The sequence below is a fragment of the Octodon degus genome, unplaced genomic scaffold (genome assembly GCF_000260255.1).
Source record: "Octodon degus isolate 3935 unplaced genomic scaffold, OctDeg1.0 scaffold00010, whole genome shotgun sequence".
Lineage (NCBI taxonomy): Eukaryota > Metazoa > Chordata > Mammalia > Rodentia > Octodontidae > Octodon > Octodon degus.
The window spans coordinates 21,621,219-21,644,893 of NW_004524586.1; the positions used below are offsets into that span (position 1 = coordinate 21,621,219).

The 23,675-nt window shown below is 39.5% G+C and overlaps 1 protein-coding gene and 1 pseudogene across 5 annotated transcripts in view; one reads left to right on the plus strand and one right to left on the minus strand.

Annotated features, from left to right (window-relative positions):
* Plekha1 (pleckstrin homology domain containing A1) overlaps positions 1-23,675 on the minus strand; it is a 111,458-nt gene that overhangs the window by 9,232 nt on the left and 78,551 nt on the right. For all 5 annotated transcript variants that reach the window (XM_004625602.2, XM_023708935.1, XM_023708933.1 and 2 more), the window contains exons 6-8: positions 13,903-14,028; positions 6,106-6,249; positions 4,564-4,632 (exon numbers count right to left, since the gene is read on the minus strand). In XM_004625602.2, the coding sequence (XP_004625659.1) occupies positions 4,564-4,632; positions 6,106-6,249; positions 13,903-14,028 (339 nt within the window). The remainder of the gene's footprint in view (positions 1-4,563; positions 4,633-6,105; positions 6,250-13,902; positions 14,029-23,675) is intronic.
* LOC101589852 lies at positions 17,055-17,444 on the plus strand (annotated as a pseudogene).

Genomic DNA, 23,675 nt, shown 5'->3' on the forward strand with positions numbered 1-23,675 from the left:
AAAATTTATTTGTGTGTGTGTGTGTGTGTGTGTGTGTGTGTGTGTGTCCAGCTCAGCCCACCAAGGGGCGGGGCTGGCTGGCATGTGGTGCTGGAGGATCGAACCGCGGTCCCTGTGCTTTGCTAAGCTTGTTTTAAGTAGGTGCTTTAGACCACTGAGCCATCTCACCAGCCCCACAGCATGTTCCTAAGGCATCATCACTAGGTTGTACACAACAGAGGTTTGGTCCATTACTCATGTGTTACCTGGTATGTTGCTTAACATTAATGTTGCCAATTACTATAAAACTACTCTTTTCTTTTGTAAGAGTTAAGTACTTTGTGAGGAATACTCAGATCCTATGTAATACTCTCAATTACTCAACATAATTTTGCCCATTAATTTTTATCAAACATTGAAGATTCCAGCCTAAAACTATTATTGGAATAGTAGCTGAGGGACTTATTTTTAGGCACAGCTAGATTTTCTGGGTTCAGCTTGTACCTTACCTGTCCCAGCTTTGAAATCAGTTATTTCTCCAAGGAGCCCTAGCTCCTTTTCTTCCATAAGGACACTTATAGAAGCTTTTACAGGAAAGGAGTCTCTTCATTCAGCCACAGTATTCATGAAGATGAGAAGACCTGTCAGTAGTTTTAATTTATATTTCTCTATTTATGAGTGATGTTGATTATCATTTTTACAAACCATTTTAATTTCTTTTAAAATAAACTATCAATTCATGTCTTCATTTTTCTACCCCTTATTTTCCTATTTCTTTTTTCTATTGTTTTTGTTTTATTTTTTAGACAGGGTCATGTTTTGTAGTTTGGGCTGTCCTGAACTACACTGAACTGAATCACTTATGTCTCATGGATTCCTATTTTATTCAGTGGCTACAATCTATTACCATCATTTTTAATTTTCATGCTTTGGATGCTCTTATGTGTCCCAAATTTGGAAGGAAAAATGTTTTCAAAGTGACTTTGGGGTCTTTCCACCTGTCCTTTGTAGCTCAGGTAGGCCTTGAAACTGTAGAGATCCTCCTGCCTCAGCCTCTGGGTGCTGGGATTACAAACACGCACCACCACAACTAGCACTTCTTAAATTTTTGAAACTATCATGAATTTATGGAAAGGTTGAAAATATAGCACAAAATTTGATTTTCCTGAGCCATTTTAGGGTGAGTTGCTGCCCTAGTCCGGAGTATCACTGAACACCTTTGTGCATTTCCTACAAGAAAACATTTTAACTTCTAAAGTCAGGTAGCTGACCCCAGTGTCTTTTGTTAGAACAAAAATTGTAATTTCAGAATCACAAACTACCTGTTTATGATCCTGTTTCTCCTTTACTATGGAGCAATTCCCAATTCTTTTCTTGACTTACATAATTTTGACTCTTTGAAAGGCTACAAGGAGTTATTTTATATAGCATCCTTCATTTGGGTGTGTCTGATGTTTCCTCATAATTAGATTCAGACTATGTACCTTCGGCAGGACTCTCAGAACTGATGCTGTGTTTTTCTCACACTACTCTGTCAGGTGGTGACTGCAATCCTGCCACCACTGAAGAAGTTCATTTGAATTATTTGATTGAAGTATCTGCCAGGCATTCTTAACTCCAATGTTACTCTTTCTTGTGTACTTAATCTATTTTGTAGGTAGGTATTCCTCAACTATATAAATATCTCATTCTTCAACATACAGACATACACTCATTCATAATATAGTTATTTATGTCTGTATGGGCTCATGGATTCCTTCTTTATTAAGTGGTTACAATTTATTACCATCATTTTTTATCTTGATGCTTGGATGCTCTTAAGTGTCCCAAATTTGGCAAGGAATAAATGTTTCCAAAGTGACTTTGGGGTCTTTTCACCTGTCCCTATCATTCCTGTGTATGTCCTTGCTTTCCAACACAAGACATCCTAGGCTCATTGTACATTTATATCTCTTGTCCTGGCTCTGGAATCTGCTACATCTATGAAGTTTGTGTCTATGAAATTCAGTTTTCTCTTAGTGGAAAATGAAAATTTTTCTTAAGGCACATTTGTATCTACATCTACCTGTGTATGTTAAGTACATCAACACATCAAATTCCAACTGTTATGATGATTATCTAAAACATCCCCCTCAAATCTCATTGCGTTGAAGGCCTAGTTGCAGTTGTTCTCTCTCAAATGACTGGATCATGAGGGTTCTAACTTTATTAATGGATTGACCCAAGATGAGGTCATAATTTGATGGCATTATTGGCAAGTTCTAGACAGAGGAGGTGAGCCCTAGCTGAAATGAGTGACTCATAGGAAAGTGACTTGGGGCGCTGTCTGATTCCTGGTCCCTTTGTGTCTACCTCCCTCACCTGTTCTGCCTCCTAGCTGCCACAAGGTGAGCAGCTCTGCTCTACCATTCCATTCCACTATGTTTATGACTGACCACAGGCATAAAAGTGATGAAGCCAAATCTCTAGAACTGTGAGGCAAAATAAACCTTTCCTCCTTTAGATTGTTTAGTTCAGATACAGACATAAAGCTAAGTAACACACCAATCTAATACCAAAACTTTCTCCTTTTCCTCATTATTTTTTGACATCAGGAAATTTGGCTTCAAGTATCCAATACAGTAAAACTTTATCAATATGTAGTTTGCAAACATTCTCCATCTCTGTCATCAGTCTCCTCCCCATGACTGTGCCTTCTTTTCCCCATTCCACGCTGAGCTAATCTTCTCACTCTGCATGAGCTCTGCCTACGACACATTGGTTCTTCCTACTGTTTTGCCCTGGCAAAACCTCTCAGGACAGTTGACATCTGAGATAAATCTGAAATATTCCTTTCCCTATTTTCTGGAGCTACACATTCCAATATAGTAATTACTAGCTATGCATGTTTATGTAAATTTAACTTAATGAAGATGAAATAAACTCAATATTAACTTTAAAAATGAAATAGGTTCTCAGTCGTACTAACCACATTTTCAGCACTCAAAAGCCACATGTAGGCAATGGACTGGACAGTATGGATACGGGCCTTATTAAAGTGTTGCTGTGGTGCCTTCATTCAAATAAGGTACTTGGCTCCCCTTCTCAACTGTTTCATACAAGAACAGGTATAGACCTGTATTAATTTATGCAACAACCTATTGCAGGACTCAGGTAACCAAACACTTTACATAAGGATGCTACTACTCAAACAAGTGAGACAGGGAATCTCAATTTTTCTATTCTATGTTCAGACAGGACAAAAACAGCTTATATGAAAAATTAAGAGTCAATCCGGGGCCGAGGAGACAGCTTGACAGTCTAAGCACCTGCCTGGCAAGCACAACGATTCAGGTTTGATCCCCAGTACTGCATGCCATGCAGGCCACCAAAATCAGGTGTAGTGGTGCATGCCTGTAATCCCAGCACTGGGGAGACCGAGACAGGAGAAGCACTATGAGTCTGAGCTGTGTAGTAAGACCCTGTACCAAATTAATTAAGATTTTTAAACATTTTTTTAAAAGTCAATTAAATAGGAAAAGAAGATGTTAAGGCAGGGAGAAAAAGACACATACAAAGGGTTAAATGTTGACAATAAAGATGTGTATGCTAATTTCTCCAGTGTCCCCTCTAAAGAAAATCTGTTGATGGGAAGGGACTGATAATTTTAGATCTTTTAAGGTAGAATGTATCTTAGAAGATACTACCTTGTGGTAATGGCAAAAATTTCATGGCTTTGGAAGAGAGCAAAGCAACAAAAAAAAGTGGGAGGAGTGGCAAACAAGCCTCTCCCATGCAGGCTCCGTCGCCAGGGTGGACGCAGCACTCACATCCATAACCCCAGCTTGACGCATGCATCAATCACAAAATGTAGAAGCCCGCCCCATGAGTGCATGAGCTTCTGGGGGCATGTCTAGACACCAAAGCAGTTGGTAAAAAATATAGTGATGCTCATGAGGGTCCAAAAGCTCTGAGAGCAGTTTTTTTATATAAAAGCCTTTTATTAAAAATAAACTATTGGTTTAAAATCTGGAACCAGCGTTCCTGATTCAAAGATCTCTGAAGAGACTTGCTTTTATCAACCTGTCCTGCTGCTTTGTGCCAAGATTTTGCAGTGCTGGCTTCAGATCAAGGCTTGTTCCAAGTCTGGATTTGGAAGTCCCCATCTCACACACTATGCTCTTGTTGCCATCCTCTTGTCACATAAGGGGAACTCATGAAGAGCGCTCAGAGAGCTCATGTGACTTTGCTGTTGCAGCTGTGGGTGAGCCCTGCTTTTGTCTCCCTGTTACCTGTGCTTCTGTGGAGAGATGCCTTCTCTGTGCCTATACTTGTTCTCTGGATTGTTTTATAGTCATACTTGTCTGGCCATTTTTGTGTGTCATCTGTCACTTCTATAAGTTAAACTTCATTAATAAAAAGAATGTCTCACAAAAAAATAAAAATAAAAAAAGATACTACCTTTTTAAAGAAAATGCTTCTATTTAAAAGCACCACAACAAAGTAAACTCAATCCTCATAACTCGACAGCATAAAATGATACCTCAGCAGAATGAAACACTTCTCAAGCATTTGTAAAGCAACTCTTTCGATGTAGCAACATACCAGTTCAGATTTGAAGTAGCCTATTGTGTTTTCATCCAACTGAAAATATCTTCTCTTCCAGTTTTTCATCTAACAGAAATGAACACAGAAATAAGGCTTTGGTGTCTAAGAATGTCAAATGTCAAACCAATTAATCACTCTGATATGAACACTCAATCAGAAATGTGCATTACCAACAGCTTCATGGCTCTCTCCTAGGTTTAAATGAAAGCTCATCTCTCGTTTGCTTCCCAGGCCATGAACCCCTGGTTCAACTTGTAATGGCTGGCTTCTAGGTTTTGTTAATGGTGTTATGATAGTTCATACTTGTAATAGTCTAAAAGTAAAAAAATAAAAACAAAAAGAAACCTCTCTTTCCCCCCAACCCTAACTAAAGAGCAAGTACAGGAAATATTATACCACATTAGTTTTTTCCATCTTTAAAAAGCATAAATCCTTCTACAGGTACTTTATGCATAGTGGTGAAGCAATAAATACTTAGTAAAGTGACATTTTTGTCAATGAAATATACTTCTAGTGTGTGCTCTAAAATCTCTCTACGTGACTGACACTGGGTATAAGAGAAAAACAAAGAGGAAGAATTGTTTCCTTCAAAGCCCTAATTAACAGGCACCAAGTACCATAGTGAGTGAGAAATGACTCCAGTTATAGAAACTGTACAACGAGAGAACTCTGGTCCTTGCCTTCATTTCTTGAGCCCAACAAAAGGTCAAACAGAGCTGGAAGAACGTTCCCTGATCTGACCAAGGGGATTAGTTGCTAGAAAGGGATGAGCAGTCAAGCAGAACTCACAATAAAGTTTTAAATACCTTTGTATCCCTAGACATTTTTTCCTGTTACTTTCAAAACTTTAAAAAATTATTTTTTCATGAAATTCTAAAGATTTAGTTCACACAAACAAAGTAAATTTAGAAAAGCACCTGGCTCTTTGGAAATACTGATAAATTTACTTGTTTTTGCAGAAATCTTCCATTACAGAGCTTTGTGGATTATTTGGGCTCACCTGTAACAGATTTTCCTCAGTAACAGGTTTGGTGCTATGGGCTACAACTTCCTTGTTTACATCTTTCCAAACAATACTCAAGATCATAATTATTACAAAAGGTTTTCCTTAGAAAAGAAACTGGCAGTCTGGGAGGTTAAGTAGCCCAAGCCCATAGAGACTTCCACTGAGGTCAGGCCAACCCCAGCACTCACTCCTTCAGCCTCAAGATGCCACCATCTTACAGGAGCTTTTACCCTCACCCATTCCTACATAGAGAATCAAAAGAAGAACATTCAGGAATAAATTTAAGCTGTTAGAAAGGCTCATCTAAACTGAAGGTCAGTGTAAACAGGTGTTAACTTACCCAGCTGGCCGCAGACCAAGGAAATAATAGCACTGCATTATAAATACAGAATACTCCCTGCTCGCCTGATGTCCTAGCCTGACAATCCTCACTTTCAGTCTTTTATGAAATAAGGCAAACTATCTGAATAACTTGGGAGTTGCTCGTGCAGCCTCATTTTTTATTACTTTACACAGTCTGTTGAGCTACTCACCACTGCTCCTTGTTTCACACAATATCCAGCTTTGATAACTGCACTGTCTGGAGGTGGTTTAGGAGTAAAATAAGGAAGATGGCTTTGTGACCTTTTCAAATGATTTTTGTCAGTACTTTCACCAACTTCATTTACTTCTTCTTTCTAAAATGAAATAAAATAAATAAGTGTTTCTCTTGCTTACTTAGCTTCAAAGCATACTTCCATGTTACGTCCAAGAAAACCCTACAATTTCATTGTACTCAGAACATTGATTTATTTTTATTTTTATTTTTTCACGGATTTATTTTTAAAGAGGAAAAAAACTCCCAATAAAAAAAAGTTTCAAAACAGGCTAGTAAGAGAATAATAATTAATGCACTGCATAGTACTATCTTGGTAGTAGTTATTCAGCATATAACAGGCATGAAGTCTTGTCCAAACAATATTACCACAAACCTTTCAATAAACTAAAAGAAATTAGCTATATAACTATCTTAACTATCTTCTGTATATATGTTTTTTCTTTTTCCCTTCCTTCCTTTCCCCATCAGTTTGTCTTTTCTTCTGAAGTATTTCTTCCCAATTCACACTACCTATTGTAGATTTTGGATCTTATTTACCTGTTCACTTTTGCACACTAATGAGAACATACTATGTTTATAACATGTGGGTCTGATTTATTTCACTTATGAGTAAGGTTTCAAGTTGCATCCATTTACCTACAAAAGTCTTCAGCTTACCCTTCCTTATGGCTGAGTAGTACTCCATTATATACATATATATTTTTAAATCTTCTTTTATCCATCCCTCAGTAGATACGCACTTGAGCTATTTTTAGGATTTAGCTATTATAAATTGTGTGGCTATTAAACATGGTGTGCATATGTCACTGTAGATGTTTTTAATTCTTCCAGGAAGATGCCAAGAAGGGGAATAGCTGGGTCAAATGGGCCTCTAATCCTAGTTTTCTGAGGAATCTCCACACTGATTTCTACAGTGCGTATGCCAGTCTACACTCATCAACAGAGGAGAAGAGACTCTTTTCCCCCATAGCCACACCAGCATTTGTTATGAGTTGATTTCTTGATGCAAGCCATTCTTTCTGGAGTGAGACAGAATCTCAGTGTTTTAATTTGCATCTCTCAAATGACCCAGTGATGTTGAACACTTTCATGTATTTGTCATTTGTATTTCTTCTTCTGATAAGTATTTATTCATCTCAAATGGCCATTTTTTGATTGGGTCTTCAAATCTGGAGGTTTTTTGTTTTGTTTTTTCCTTCAATTCTTTATATGCTGTAGATGAGGGACGACTGGCTGAAACTTTTTCCCATTCTTTGGGTTGTCATTTCACTCTGTTGACAACTTCTTTTGCTGTGCAAAAGCCTTTTTAATAAGGTGAAATCCCACTTGTTGATTCTAATATATCCTTTGCTATCTGGGTTTTGTTCATGAAGTCTCTGTCTATTCCTATGTCTTCAAGATTTCTACCTATTTTCTCTTCCAGTAAATTTAGTGTTTCTATATTAATATTTAGATCTTTGATCCATTTTGACTTTAGATTAGTACCTGGTGATAGACATGGGTCTAATTTTAGTGCTTGGCATGTGGAAAGCTAGTTTTTCCAGAACTATTTATTAAAGAACCTATCTGTTTTCCACCAAATATGTTGGGTTCCTTTGTCAAAGATATGGTGGCCAGCGCTGGGAGATAGCTCAGCAGTCTAGGAACCTGCCTGGCAAGCACAAGGACTTTGGTTCAATCCCTGGTACCACATGCTACACCGGCCCGAGACCTCTGGGCACACTGTGCCACCTACCGAAAATGGGCATGGTGGCACAACCTGTAATCCCAAAACTGGGGAGGCTGAGACAGGAGGATCACTACAAGGCTGAGCTGCATAGTGAGACACTGTACCAAATAAATAAATAATATTTTTAGAATTATATTAAAAATTTTTTTAAAGATAAGATGGCTAAGGGCCAGGGAGATGGCTCAGTGGAATAAGTGCTTCCCTGGCAAGTGCAAAGGACTGAGTTCAATCCCTGGTTCCGGAAAAGAAAAAAAAAAAAAAAAAGATGGCTAAATGTGTTTGAGGTTGCATCTACATCTTCTATTTTGTTCCACTGATCATCAGGTCTGGTTTTCTGCCAATAACATGATGATTTTTCCTTTTTTTCTTTTGGTATTTCATGTAAGTAGACCCCAAACAGGGTGTTCGGGGTCTCACTACTAGATCAAACTCATAGTGATCTGCCTGTTTACAGCCTTCCAAGAGCTGGGGTTACAGGAACGCGTACCACCACACCCAGTCTCAATTGCCATCTTATCCCACTCCAGGGGTGGGGCTGGCACAGCAGGCCTGGGGATTGAACCCCTGGCCCCTGGCCCTGCCCCTGCCTACAGGTAGCTTTAATCCTCTGAGCTATTTGGCTGGCCCAGCATGATGATTTTATCATAGTAGCTTTGTAGTACAATTTCAAGTCTAGGAGGAACATACATTTTGCAGTAAAGAGTTTTCTAATTAATCTGAGGATTTTTTTTTTTTGGGGGGGGGGGCTGGCTCAGGCTTCCGTAAGTGCAGGTATGGTGTGGCATGTGGAGCTGGAGATCGAACCACAGTCCCACAAGCCTGACTGGGTTTGCCCAGGCAGGCACTTAAACAACTGAGCCAACCATCAAGCCCCCAGTCTGAGATAATAATAATAACTTTCCTATTGATCAAAGCACAAATTTCTATTTCCGAGGTTATATAAAAGTCCTGGCACTAGTACTTTTAGGGGGAAGGAATTTTTTAATTTCAAAATAATTACACAGATTCAAAGAAAATTATGGGGCTGGTGAGATGGCTCAGTGGTCTAAAGCGCCTACTTAGAACAAGCTAAGCTAAGCAAAAGCACAGGGACAGCTGTTCAATCCCCCAGCACCACATGCCAGCCAGCCCCGCCCCCTGGTCGGCTGAGCTGGCCACACACACACACACACACACACACACACAAATAAATAAAATTAAAAAAAAAAAAAAGAAAATTATGAATAGTAAAAAATAAAAAAAGCAGAGGACCACAGGAGGACCTATGTACCCTTACCCAGCAGGAAAGACTACATATAAAGTATATATAGACTATATTACTAAGACAAAGTAACTGATACCAGTATATCACAAATCTTATTCAGAATGCACCAGTATTATACACACTCATTTGTGTATTGCACAAACACAGTTCTAAGTAACTTTATCACATGCACAGATTGGATTACAACTGGGATTGGAATTGTTCACCACAAGGTTTCTTTGTGTTACTCTTTCAGAGATTCTACCCTTAATCCAGCACAACCACTAATTTGTTCTCTATAATTCTGATATTTTGAAAATATAAGTGGCAATACCCGTAAGGTATTATTTTGGGATTGGTTCTTCTTAGCATAATTCTGTGCAGATTCCTTCAGTTTGTTTCTTGAGTCAATACTTCATTCTTTTTTATTGCTATACTTCATGCTGTAAACTACACTTATTTGACCAACCTCACCAACTAACAAGTATGTGAGATCAGTCTCACATGTGTAAACATCAAATTGTCTCCCCAGTGTGAGAAGCTGAAAGAGTAAATAAAGGCATAAATGCACAATCGATATTGGGAAATGGGAAGGAACTGTTGAAAAGGAAAGAGAAACTGAACGGGGGAAATAAGTAAAAGTGTGTGTGTATGTATATATATATATACACACACACATATATACACACACACACACACATGATAGTTAAGATAGCTATACTACTAATTTCTATTAGTTCACGGAAAAGAAGGCTTGTCCTTATATCATTGTATCCACTTTTTTAGGCCTATGTCTTGTAATCTGAGCAACTACTTTGAAGATAACAATAAGCAATGTACTAACCATAGTTACTCTATCTTGGTTTGAGTTACTCTATCACTGTTTTCAGTGTTTTTTCTCTTTAAATTAAAAAAAAAAAAAAAGAGTACGTGAGTTGTTTCTAGCTCTTGGCTTTTAGGAATAAAGCTACTATGAACATTCATGTACAGATTTTTCTGTAAACATAATCATTTTTTCTTCTTGCTCTTTTGAGAATTGCCATGCAGTTCAGGAAGGCCTTGAACTCACTGTGTAGCCCAGACTGGCCTCAAACACCTAATAATCCTCCTATTTCAGCCTCCTAAGTGCTGGGATTACAGGTATGTGCCACAATGCCAAGATATAGATAAATAGACAGATAAAATAATTTCAAAACACACATTAATAGGAGAGTAAAAATAATTAATACATTGCATATTGCTACCTTCAGAGTAGTTATCTGGGTCATCCACTTCTTCAGGATAAATGGCTATGGGTGTAAATGCTGAGTTGTCTAGCAAATGTAAAATTACTTTCATAAAACACCAACATTCTCACATCAATGGAGAGATCCAATTTTTCCTCATTCTTGTTAGCATTCATAGTGACATCAATTTTTATTTTACCCATTTTGACAAATACGGTATCTCATTGTGGTCTCAAAGTGTGTTTCCTTACTGGTTACTGACAGTAACCATCTTTTTACTAATCCCTATACTGTTTCCTGTTGTGCTTCTAAATGTCTGCTCATGAATGTTTCCCACTTTACAGCTGGGATTTTTGTCTTTTGAACTGCTGAGTTTAGAGAGTTCTTTGTAAGGTCTTGATACAAGCCTTCTGTGCACTCTGCTGGCTAAGGGCTAAGGCTATTTTCTTCCCAGTGTGTAGCTTTTTATTTTTGGAACATACTCCCTTTATAAGGCAAAATTTTAAAATTTGATCAGGTTCAATTTACTCATCTTTTCCCTTATGGAATATGCTTTTGACTATTCCAAGTCTATGCCAGGATTTAAAGACTATACTAAATCCTAAAAACATTGCCTTGTCATAGATCTCAAAAATTTTCTCCTATCGGGCTGAGGAGTTAGCTCAGTAGAATAAGTGCTTGCCTGGCAAGCTCAAGAGCCTGTGTTCAATAGCCGGTTCCATAAATAAATAAATAAATGTTCTCCTATGGTTTTTCCTAGAGTGTTGCAGTTTTAAGTTTTATATGTAAAACCAACTGTTTTTTAAGGATTTTTTTTTTTCTCCAAATGCCCTCAGGGGTGGTTTGGCTGGCTGGAGTGTTGTGGGGATTGAACTACAGCAACCTGAGGCTGACAGCTTTGTGGAAGCAGCCACTTAAAGAACTGAGCTAAGTTGGGGCTGGCGAGATGGCTCAGTGGTCTAAAGCACCTACTTGGAACAAGCTTAGCAAAGCACAGGGACCACGGTTCAATCCCCCAGCACCACATGCCAGCCAGCCCCGCCCCCTGGTGGGCTGAGCTGGCCACACACACACACACACACACACTAAATAAATAAATAAATAAATATTTATTAAAAAAAAAAAAAAGAACTGAGCTAAGGCCAGGCACTCCCCCCCCCAACTTTTTTTTTTTTTTATTTTTTTTTTTTTTATGTGTGTGTGGCCAGCTCAGCCCACCAGGGGGCGGGTTTATTTATGTGTGTGTGGCCAGCTCAGCCCACCAGGGGGCGGGGCTGGCTGGCATGTGGTGCTGGGGGATTGAACTGCGGTCCCTGTGCTTTGCTAAGCTTGTTCTAAGTAGGCGCTTTAGACCACTGAGCCATCTCACCAGCCCCCCCCCCCCCAACTGTTTTTTAAAAGCTATACCCAGGATTTCATTTTCCTCAAAGCACTGGCTTCCTATTTATGACATTAAATATAGAAACTCATAAATAAGTCAAAGATTTATCCTGTCATATATATTTTGAGGAATTTTAATCTGTTCCACATTTAGATAAGTTACAACACTATATACTTAACACTTCTTTTCTTTCTTTTTTTTTTTTTTTTTTTTGTAATTTATTTGGTACAGGGTTTCACTAAACAGCTCAGACTCATAGCGATCTTCCTATCTCAGCCTCCCAGCACTGGGATTACAGGCATGCCTAACCACACCCAGTTTCAGTGGCCTGCATAGTATGCAGTACCAGGGATTGAACCCGGGCCCTCATGCTTGTAAGTAAGTGCTTGGACCACTGAATAATCTCCCCAGCCCTGTACTGATACATGTAATGCTAACATAAAACTCATTACTTACTCAATATTTACTGAATAAATTTATAATGCAAATAGCATTTATTTAACATTTTCTTGATAGAACATGTCTAAATGCTCTCATAAATACTAGTTTATATTTTTTAAAAATTATACTGTAAAATAGTAAAACAAACAATTAATTGGCATTTTTAATTATTTTTGTTTTTATTTTATTTTATTTTTAATGTATTTGGTTGTTACAGGGTCTCACTATGCAGCTTGGACTCATTTTCAGCCTCCCCAGCACTGGGATTACAAGTGTGCACCACTATGCCCAGACTCTGCCCAGCTCACCTTGCCCTGGAGACAAGGGCTGGCATGGTGTGTGGTGCCAGGGATTGAACCACAGTTCTTGTGCTTGCTTAAACTTGTCTAAGCAGGCACTTTAGCCCACTGAGCTATCTCAGACTGCAAATGGCATTTTTTTTAAAAATGGCATTTCAAATAGAATCCAAATTAGCTACAAATACAAACTATTACATTATCTTAATACAATTACAAGCAAACAATCTAGCACAAAATGTCAATGTAAATAATAACACAAAAGTAGCTTAGTTTAGCTATAACTAGAGGTTAAAACCATTTCTTTTTGAAACACTAAATACATACACAATTCTATTTTTATTCAACTTTGGTAACAACTGCAAACTGCCAAAAGAGCAGGGATTTTTGTTCACTGATATACCCTTTTCTAAGCACAAAGAAAGCACTCAATAACTAAATAATGTTGAATGATTTTTTTTTCTTTTAATAACCCTCTACTGACAAAAGACCTGAAATATATTTGATTTGAAGGCGTTATAAAGTATCAAAATTTTTTAAGTTCAAAAGACAAAAACATAAAAAAAAGCCCCACACTAACAATAAGTAACACTTAAAAAACTTACTCTCTCAATAGAAACACAAGAAACTTAAACTCATATGGAAGTTCTGTCATAAAAGCTGTTTTACAAATTTGTATTTTTCCTAATTCTCTTTAGCATATCACACTTTTGTGGCACAATTAAGAAAAATTTCAATCCTTTGTTTAGCTCACCTAGTCCAGGTTGTTGTAAGATCAGTCTTAAAAAATTATAAATATTTACAAACTGTGATTCAGTAATTTTATTCCTACGAATTTATCCTTTAGAAAATAAATTTTAAACTGTAAGAAGTTCATCAGGGGCTGGGAAGATGGCTCAGTAGAATAAGCACTTGCTTGGCAAGTGCAAGGGCCTGAGTTCAATCCCTGGTTCCATTAAAAAAAAAAAAAAGAGTTCATCAGAACAAGGGAAGAAAACAAGAAAAAGAGCTCTATATTGTGACAAAGCTGTTCTTGTGGGGGAAAAGAAAAGAGAACTCCATATTGGACTTGAAAATTATGTAAAAAATCCATGGGCAGAACTACTATGTAGTCAAGAAAAATTGCTTAGAATATTATCTGATGCCCAGGAAAATGTTCGTGATTTACAAAGTCCAATATACAACTCATATCTCCACTTCTGGGGTGAGTATGGAGTACACAGGAGAAGGCTTCAAGAAACAAGAAAAGTACTAAATGCCATTTCATTTTTTTTATAGTAAGCATACAGTTTTGGAATAGTAATGATAGGTTTTATCGTAATTGAGTTATTTTATTAATGTAAAAAAGATGTAATATTTTAGTTGGGGTGAAAATGCAAAAATCAATACAACATGAGACCCTCAAAAAAGAATTACCTGAGTTGGAGTAATGATGGGCACACCACCAACAATATCCGTTCTGTAAGACACTTGCTTTTTCCCACATTCACCTTGGCGATGTAGGTTATCAGAACTAGGCTGTGAATCTGGCTGCTTTGGCACCTAAAACAGTACATAAAATAAACCATTTTACACCCAGACTTATATATACAGCCTTCTTTTATCATAAAATTACCAATTATCCACTTATATATAATTGATAAAAGTATAAACTATTTACAGTGTATGTTCATGCTCTTTTAAGTTCTCACATTATTCTGATTAATAATGTTTTATACCACAGCTGTCACTTGTTAAGTACTTACCTGCACAGGATGCCACGCATTTCCTCGTTTCTCCTCCCACTGACACTACCTAGGGGCCCTACCCCATTTAAGAAGTAAGCAACACAGGCTGAGAGGCATTAGGGAACCTAGGCATAGGTCCATGTTGTACTACCTTTTAGCCAAGTTTGCGTAAATGTCTTCCAAACCCAAATGCTATACATTGGAATTCAGACCCTGTGTATTAGAACACTTTACTCTTTGCTATCTTTCCTTTCCCCTATTCCTACTAGTGATCTGGAAAGTCTCAAGACAGGGATTGTAGCATACTTATCTTTCCTGGCTCCAAGACATATTACCAAACACATAGTAAGAAATGAGTTAAGGGGCTGGTGAGATGGCTCAGTGGTCTAAAGCACCTACTTAGAACAAGCTTAGCAAAGCACAAGGACCGCGGTTCAATCCCCCAGCACCACATGCCAGCCAGCCCCCCCCCCTGGTGGGCTGAGATGGCCACACACACACACACACACACACAAAAAAAAAAAATTTAAAAAAAAAAAAAAAAGAAATGAGTTAAGAGTTGAAAAACTGATCTAATGAACTAATCCAAAAGCAGCAGAAAGAAACTCCACACAAATCAAAAATCAAAACATGAGGGCCAGCCAGATAGCTCAGCAGACTAAAGTGCCTGCTTAGGCAGAGCGCAGTGGCCAGGGTTCGACCCCCAGCATGCTGTGCTGGCCCCAGCCCCAAGGTGCACCCAGAGATTGAGACTGGGTATTGTGGTGTGTGCCTGTAATCCAAGAGCTTGGGAGGCTGAAAACAAGAGAATAACTATGAGTCCAGTCTACACGGTGAAACCCTCTACATCCTGTACTAAAAACAAAAAAAAAAAAAAAAAAAAAAAATCAAACCAAGAAAAATAACAAAATTTTTTAGTAGTAAGAGAGAAGATGACCACTCACAGTGTGAAAGCACGGGTGTCTCTATTGGTACTGAAGAAAAGCAGATATCCTGATGTAGATGTAAAAGATAAAGTCTGATATAGGAGGATAAATGGGGAAAAAAATCTAGCCAGACTAAAACCCAGTATTTAGATGCCTGTGATAGGAAATCAGACCACTCCTGAATCATGGAACCCCAGTCTCCACTTGAAAGCAGGCATCCTGGAGGGACGACTGGACTGAGACAGGATCTGGCCCTCTGCTGATGGCCTGGCCCACTGAATTACTACTACTGCCTGACAGGGCATGGTAAGTGAGATGTGCAACCAAGGGATTTAAAGAAGCTGAAACCAGAATGAGGTAGAACTAATTGCTATGTACCCATTTATGAACAATAGCACTCTAGCACAAATGAACCATGGGACTAGGGGAAGAAAGGCTTGACACAGAAAAAAAGAAATTGTTATTCCAACACACAGTGGGAGTACTATTTGGGGAACATTCCGCACACTACTAACAATTGCCAGCAAGCTCCCACAGGGCATACCTAGGACATCCTAGCTGGGGACAGCAGAAGGCATGAAAACTCAGCCTACAACAAATATGCAAAACAGTACAGGGGGAGATCTGTGAAAGGAGACACTAGCACCCAGGTCAGGGAGTGACTTGGCAGAGCTATAACAATATAAACTTTATTACTGTTTTTAATCTTTTATGTATTATTTGACATAGGGTCTCACTATGCAGATCAGACTGGTAGTGATCCTCTTGTCTCAGCCTCCACAGCACTGGGATTACAGGCGTGTACCACCATGCCTGGTTTTGGTGGCTGGCACAGTGGCATGTCATGTGGTACTGGGGATCAAATCCAGGTTCTTGCGCTTGCCAGGCAGGCACTTAGACAGCTGAGCTGTCTTCCCAGCCTGACACTTTCTTATTGTTTCTCCAAACACTGGAAAGGTCAGAGAAGGTAGAAGGTCCTGCCTACCACCACCCTACATTGGCAAAGGGGCAGCACTAGGTTTTGTAGGTAGGGCTGAGACAGGCAGATGTCAGTGGACAGAGATGGTAAATGTCGCCTGGGCCAGTGACCACTGGCAGAATACTGGGGGTGGGAAAAAAAGCCTGGGGAGGGAAGACATGAAGAAATTTACAGTGGTTAGCTCCACCCCCAACAGATTAAGGAAATTGGACCCATGGAAGCCTGCAGATGGTGGTGAGAGCAACAGCCCTCATAGCTTTGGATAAGAAACACACAGGTAAACTGACTGGCCCACAGACTGTGACTGCAGTGTAAAGGGAGCTGTGTGGATGCTCTGGGTTACTGGTATAACAACTCTCTGAAGGTTTTTATTTTTATTTCTATTTTTAGTTGTTTCCTTGCTTCTTCATTTGATCTGGGTCACCTAGATTGTTTTTTGTTTTCTTTGTTAATTTTTAACTTCTCCTTCTTCTAGTTCTTGCTTCTTTATTGGTATTGTTTGATTACGATACTTTATTCTTCAAGGTTTTCCCCTTTTACCTGCTCTCAATTAGCCCCTGTCCTTTCTCTTTTTGTTTGTTTTGTTTTGAGACAGCATCTTGGTATGTAATTGAGGCTGGCCTCAAACTCATGACAATAGCTCAGAGGCATAAACACCTATATGGCAAGCACAAGGACCCAAGTTCAATCCCCAGCCCCACATGCCATATGGTCTCAGCCCCCGTGTGCCTGGGCACGCCATCAAGGCCCTGGATACGGGTGCCCACTGTGAGGTGCTGGAACCAGGCATGGGTGCACACATAATCCCAGCACTCAGGAGATTGAGCCAGGCAGATCACTATGAGTTTGAGACCAGCTTGGGAGCTACAAAAGTGAGCACAGGGCCAACCCAAACTATATAGTGAGCTCTTTCTGCCATCTTTCCATGCCACCATAATGGTGAGCATGAATGTCCTGACTAATGCTCTCAAGAGCATTTACAATGCTGAAAAAAGAGGCAAACGCCAGGTCCTCATTAGACCGTTCTCTAAAGTCAATTGTCCAGCTTCTGTGATGATGAAGCATGGTTACACTGGTGAATTTGAAATCACTGATGATCACAGGGCTAGAAAAATTGTTGTCAACCTCACAGGCAGCTTAAACAACTGTGGCGTGCTCAGCCCCAGGTTTGATGTACAGCTGAAAGACCTGGAAAAATGGCAGAATAACCTGCTCCCATTTCGTCAGTTTGGCTTCACCTTATTGGCAACCTCAGCTGGCATCATGGATCATGAAGAAGCACAACAAAAACACACAGGAGGAAAAATCCTGAGATTCTTTTTCTAAGGATGTAAAACATACAAATAAAATGCCTCAGCGGACAAAAAAAAGAAATGCATAGTGAAATCCTGTCTCAAAAAAAAAAAAAAAAAAAACTCCTACCTCACTCCCAAGTAATGGGATTACAGTTGTATACCACCACACCCAGCCTTCTCTTCTAATTTTTTACTTCTCCCTATTCTTTTTCTCCTCTCTATCTCACCTCTGTACCTTCTCCCTCTTCTTCTCCACTTATCTAATGGCATAAATATAACAGAAGCCTGCATAAATGCATTAGAGAATAAGAACCAACTAGTGCTACAAATTAAACATTACCACTCAAGGTCATGTGAGGATAATCCTTCAAAAACTGGGCTTAGAAGATTGAAGAAAAAAAAAAAAACCTACCTACAAATATATTAAAAGGTTCTGATAATCTTATACCACTCCTCAAACTCTGTATTTCCATTTATCGGCATACCTCCTATACCAACACACTTTCAAACCTCAATACTAACCCTTTATTAAAGCTACAGAAATAATTCCAACAGAGTATGACCTATTTTTTATTTTGTTTTTGAAACAGGGTCTTGCTATGTAGATCATGTTGGCCTTAAACTGTGTAGCCTATGCTCGACTTGAGCTCTCGCGGCAATCCTCTTGGCTCAGCCTCCTCAGTGCTCTGTCTAGAGACACCAGACATCACACCAGCTGACCTTATACTTTTTACCTAATGACATTTCTCTTACCTCTTTCTCTTCCCACTGACATAATCCCATCCATTTATCTTTGTCTCTCTTTTCCTGCATTTACCACACTCTAGATAACTACATCAGCGCAAACTGTGGTATGGAAGAGTTACAGATAAAAGGATGAAATTACCCAAACAAGTTTTAAAATTCTTGAACAATGTATACTGTTGGTTCTTTTGGTGTTGGTATATCCAGTAGAAACTGTCTCCAATCACAGGATCTGTGGTGTATCCAACTGGTAGTCAACTTGTAACACCCAGCTGAACTGAACCAGTATGGTTCTGGGTGTGAGAAGCACACCTGAGGACTCTGCCAGCAGCATGGGGCAGAACTAAAGAAGAGAGGCTGTTAGTGAAGCTGCTGGAAGCTGTTGGTTTTCGTGGGGCTGCTGTAGCTTGATTGTTCTCATCACTGGCAGAGTTTAAGATATACTGTCGCTTAGGATGCCTGTGGTACTTCTCAGGGTAGCCCTCGTTCTTATTTTGAGCATTGCTTCCTGGCTTCAGTACTGATCCCTTGTCTGCTACAACAATCCTTCATCTCGCTGGTATACACGTTCCAGTTTCCACCACTGACCTTTGGGCCTTCCCAGGGCAAATCCAGGAAACAAGCCTGCATGAGAAATTGTCATGGGCTCTAGGCCTCCAGCTGGACTCATGGGGGGTACCGTTATGGGCTCTAGGCCTTTGGCTGAACTCGTACAGGACACTGCCATGGGACCCAGGCCCTCAGCTGGATTCTTTGGTCTTTAGTGTGTGGACAGATTTCCTGCACTCCCCTGCCCTTTTTCTATTTTATGTGTTTTGTACAGGGTCTCACTACACAGCTCAGACTCATACTGATCCTCCTGTTTACAGCCTCCCCAGCACTGCAATTACAGGCATGGGCCACCATGCCTGGACTCAGTTGCCGGCTCAGCATGCCCCAAGGGAAGGGCTGGCGTGGCATGTGAGACTGGAATGGAACCCTGGTCCCATCCTGCATCCTTTTTGTATATGAACTTTGAGTGACTATTATAAAAATAATCTTATAATCAAATGTCTTGTATTGTACTGTTTCCCTTTGCAAGACCCCAAACTACAACAGGATCCAGCTCAGCAGACTAAACCAGGATATGATCCCTGGAGGGCCATGCTGGCCCCACCCCTAGGGTGTGCAGAGACTGGGATTGAGACTGGGCATGGTGGCATGCGCCTGTAATCACAGCACTTGGGAGGCTAAAAACAGGAGGATCACTACAAGTCTGATCTGTATCGTGAGACCCTGTATTAACTACTTAAAAAATAAAACAAAAAATATATTGAATAGGCTGAGTTAGTAAGAACAGTACCTCTTGATAAATAAAGCAAGAACATATCATAGGAAAACAGAAATTAAAGAGACATTCATACCAAGAAAAACTCTTTTCATTTGATTTTACCTCAACCTTTAGCATAATTAAATCAATTAATAAATAGGAACATGAAAAAAAAAAAAAACAACAAAATGCCTCCAAAGGCTTCCAACTCTTCCAAAGGGCACTAATGAAAAGGAAAGCAAACAGCAGATTGCTGCGTTGCATGAAATAATTAAAGATAAAGCAAAGAATTTACTGAGCTCAGAGGACATAACACTAAAGACAGTGGAACTTACAAACAAACTGATCAGTTTGATTTTCCGAGAAACAAACTAAAAAACTGGAATGTGGAGCACACCTGTAATCCCAGCACTTGAGAGGCTGAGGCAGGAGGATCCTTGAGAATTTGAGACCAGCCTGGGCTACAAAGTGAGCTTAAGGCCAGCCTGAACTGCAGAGCGAGACACCCTGTCACAAAAAGGCAAGGAACTTTTTATCTGGTGGCAACCATCAGGAAAGCCAAGATGGGTGTGTACAAGTACATCCAGGATCTGTGAAGGAAGAGGCAGTCTGATGTGATGCACTTTTACTGCAGGTCCACTACTGGCAGTACCACTAGCTCTCAGCGCTCCACAGGGATCCTCACCCCATCTGGCCAGACAAAGCTCTAAGACTGGGATACAAGACCAAGAAAGGGTATGTCATACAAAGGATTCGTGTGTGCCATAGTGGCTGCAAATGTCCAGTTCCTAAAGGAGCAACTTACGGCAAGCCTGTCCATCACGGCATTAACCAGCTCAAGTTTGCACAAAGCCTTCAGTCTGTCGCTTAGGAGCAACCTGGATGCCACTGTGGGGCTCTGAGAGTTCTAAATTCTTACTGGGTTGGTGAAGATCCCACACACAAATTCTTTGAGGTTATCCTTACTGATCTATTCTACAAAGCCATTAGAAGAAATCCTGAGGGCCGGCCAAATAGCTCAGCAGATTAAAGCACCTGCTAAGGCAGAGGCAGAAGCCAAGGTTCAATCTCTGGCCTGCCCTGCCAGCCCCACCTCCGGGGCCCACTGAGATGGCTATTGAGACTGAGCATGGTGGTGCACACCTATAATTCCAGCTCTTTGGGAAGCTGAACAAAGGTGGATCACTATGAGTTCAATCTATGTAGTGAGTCCCTGTAGACCCTTAATAAAAAATACAAAAAAAAAAAGAAAATCCTGAAATCCAATGGATCACCAAACCAGTCCATAAGCACAAGGAGATGCCTGAGCTGACATCTGCAGGTCACAAGAGTTGTGGCCTTGGAAAGGGCCACACGTTCCACACTATTGGTGGTTCTTGATGTGTAGGTTGGCGCAATACACTCCAGCTCCACTGTTACTGATAATAATATGGATGTTTGCAAATTCATAACCCAATAAACAATTTAGAACAGTTCATCTGCTTAAAGTTATTATTTGTTAAGTAGTCTACTGATACATGAATGTTTTGTCAAATGGAAGTTAAAAGTGCAATAATGTTTGAAGATTATAAGTGATGGTGTATCTTTGTTTCTTTTTTTTTGGGGGGGGGCAGCTCAGCTCTCCCTTAGGGTGGGGCTGGCATGGCATGTGGTGTTGGGGGATCAAACCACGGTTCTCTGTGCCTGCCTAACCTTGCCTAAACAGGCGCTTTAGACTGCTGAGCTATCTCTCTGGCCCCCTGTTATCTTTGTTTCTAGTAAGACAAGCTTTTTTTTTCATCTTTGCTTCATCTTAATAGGCTATATGTCAGTGTTTGAGAAATGCTATGTGGCATAATAGGCGTAAAATAAATTCTTTGAAAGAGAAATGCTAAAACTAAAAAAAAAAGAAAAAAGAAAAGGAAAAGCTGGCCAAAATGATCCAAACATGAGATAAATTTACCTAAGAAACAGACTCAAAGAAAAGGTGTCAAATAGAAACCCCACCAATAAATAATTCAATTGAAATCATAAGCAGTACCAATGACTAATGTGAAGATAGGATTTTAGAAATCAAGGAAAGCTAGGCATGGTGGTACATGCCTGAAATCCTAGCACCTGGGAGTCTGAGGCAAGAGGATCTCTGAGTTCAAGAACAGCCTGGGCTATATAGTGCGTTCAAAGCCAGCCCAAACTGCACAGGGAAACCCTGTCTCAAAAAGATAAATGATAATGATGATGACAACGACAACGATGATGATGATAAAGAAATCAAGGACATAGTGGCCTCACATCATGACATAATCAGAAAAAGCTTAAGCATAAAAAGCAAAAAAAATTAAACAGCTACTTGATGATGCTAAGAAAACTAGCCTCAATGTGGGCGAGATAGCTCAGCCAGCTAACACACCTGCTTAGTCAAGCTTAGGCAAGCGCAAAGACGACAGTTTGATCCCTGGCACCACATGCTGCGGCAGCCCAAGAAAACCAAAGATAAAAGAAACCTCTAGCCTAAGGTTAAATGGGAGTTAGATATTAGAGGATAGAATTTTTAAAATCTGTTTATAAAAATCTTAGCAGAACTCTTTCCAAGTATGGGGAAAGAATTCAACATACAGTAAGCAAAGCTTATTGAACACCAAATAACTAAAAAGAGGAAAGAAGCTCCCTATGATGCATCACAGTCAAACTCTCAGAAGTCCAACATAAAGACAGAATCTTAGAAAGTGCCAGAGAAAAGCAAAAAGTTACTTTTATTACAGCAGAGTTTTCAACACAAGCTTACAGGCCAAAAGATCTTTCTTTTTTTTTCTTTTGCCTTACCAGGGATTGAACTCAGGACCCACACCCAGACATATAATAATCAAGATTCCAGAAATTCAGCATAGGAACAGTATACTAAAAGCTGCTAAAAAAAAAAAAAAAAAAAAAAAAAAAAAAAAAAAAAAAAAAAAGAAAAGAAACAGATCACATTTAAAGGAAAACCCATCAGAATAACGGCAGATTTTTCTTCACAACCATCAAGTCAAGAAGAGCATGGAGCAAAGTACTTCAAGTCTTGCAAGAAAACAAATTCCAACCCAGACTGATATATCCTGCAAAACTCTCTTTCAAATATAATGGAGAAGTGAAATATTTCCATGACAAAGAACAACTAAAGAATTTCATAATGACAAAGCCAAGCCTGCACAGACTACTAAATGATGTTCTAGAGAGGGGGCAAATTGATCACAGCCTCATGAATGAGAATGGAAAGAACCCACCAAATAGGGCAAACAAACAGAGGAGAATAAGAGGTATACAGTAGTAGTCTTTCAGTTATTCTTTGGTGTTCAGCAGCAGAAAATTTTCATCAGCACAGTCTACAAATGGACTTCTCTTCCACCCTATGGGTCATGATTCCACCTGAGTCTACAGAGTGGATTTCAAAGAAATAGCTGTAGCTCAGTTCCACAAGTGACGCCTAGCCACCAGTAACTATCACGGTCATTATGCATGTCCACAACACACTAGAACTTTGTGCGATATCCTATCCTCAAACTGTTAGAAGTGCTGGTCATTTATTTGCCATTCCAGTATTTATCATATGTTTTACTCTTAGTACATCTTTGCTATCATGAAAACTTTTTCTTAGTTCAATTGTTTTGAAACATTTAAATTTCTAAATATTGCTTAATCTTAATTTTTGTTCTAAGATTTATACTGTATCTTTGACTTACAATTTATTTAAAAAGTATATTTCCATTTTCTGTTGACTTAAAAAAAAAAAAAGAGGTTTGTACCTATAAAAAAAAAAAACTGAAAAAAAAAAGAAAGATAGGTAAAAGGAGATAGAGAGGCACATCTCTCTCCAATGGAAAAGCGAAGGAGAGACGGGGGAGGGGCGGGGTGCAGAGAGGAAGGGGGCTGTGTCGTGTGCACCCCACCCCACCCCCCTCCACACAGGGAACGGGAGTGCTGGGCACTGCAAGCACGGGCGGGTAAACAGACTTCTAAAAATCGTGAAAGGCTTGTATAAATGATTATAAAGGTGAAATAAGAATTAAATAAACAGATGCATGTTTGCAAAAAAAATCCATATTAGAAATGTGTGTAAACATGGAGAGAAAACATTCTCTCAGGCTTTCACAGAGAGCACATTGGCCAAGCAACGGCTGTGACTCATCCACATGGCTGACACTGACAAAGGTTCTACAATCTGAGGTACAGGATCTCAGGATAAATCCTGAG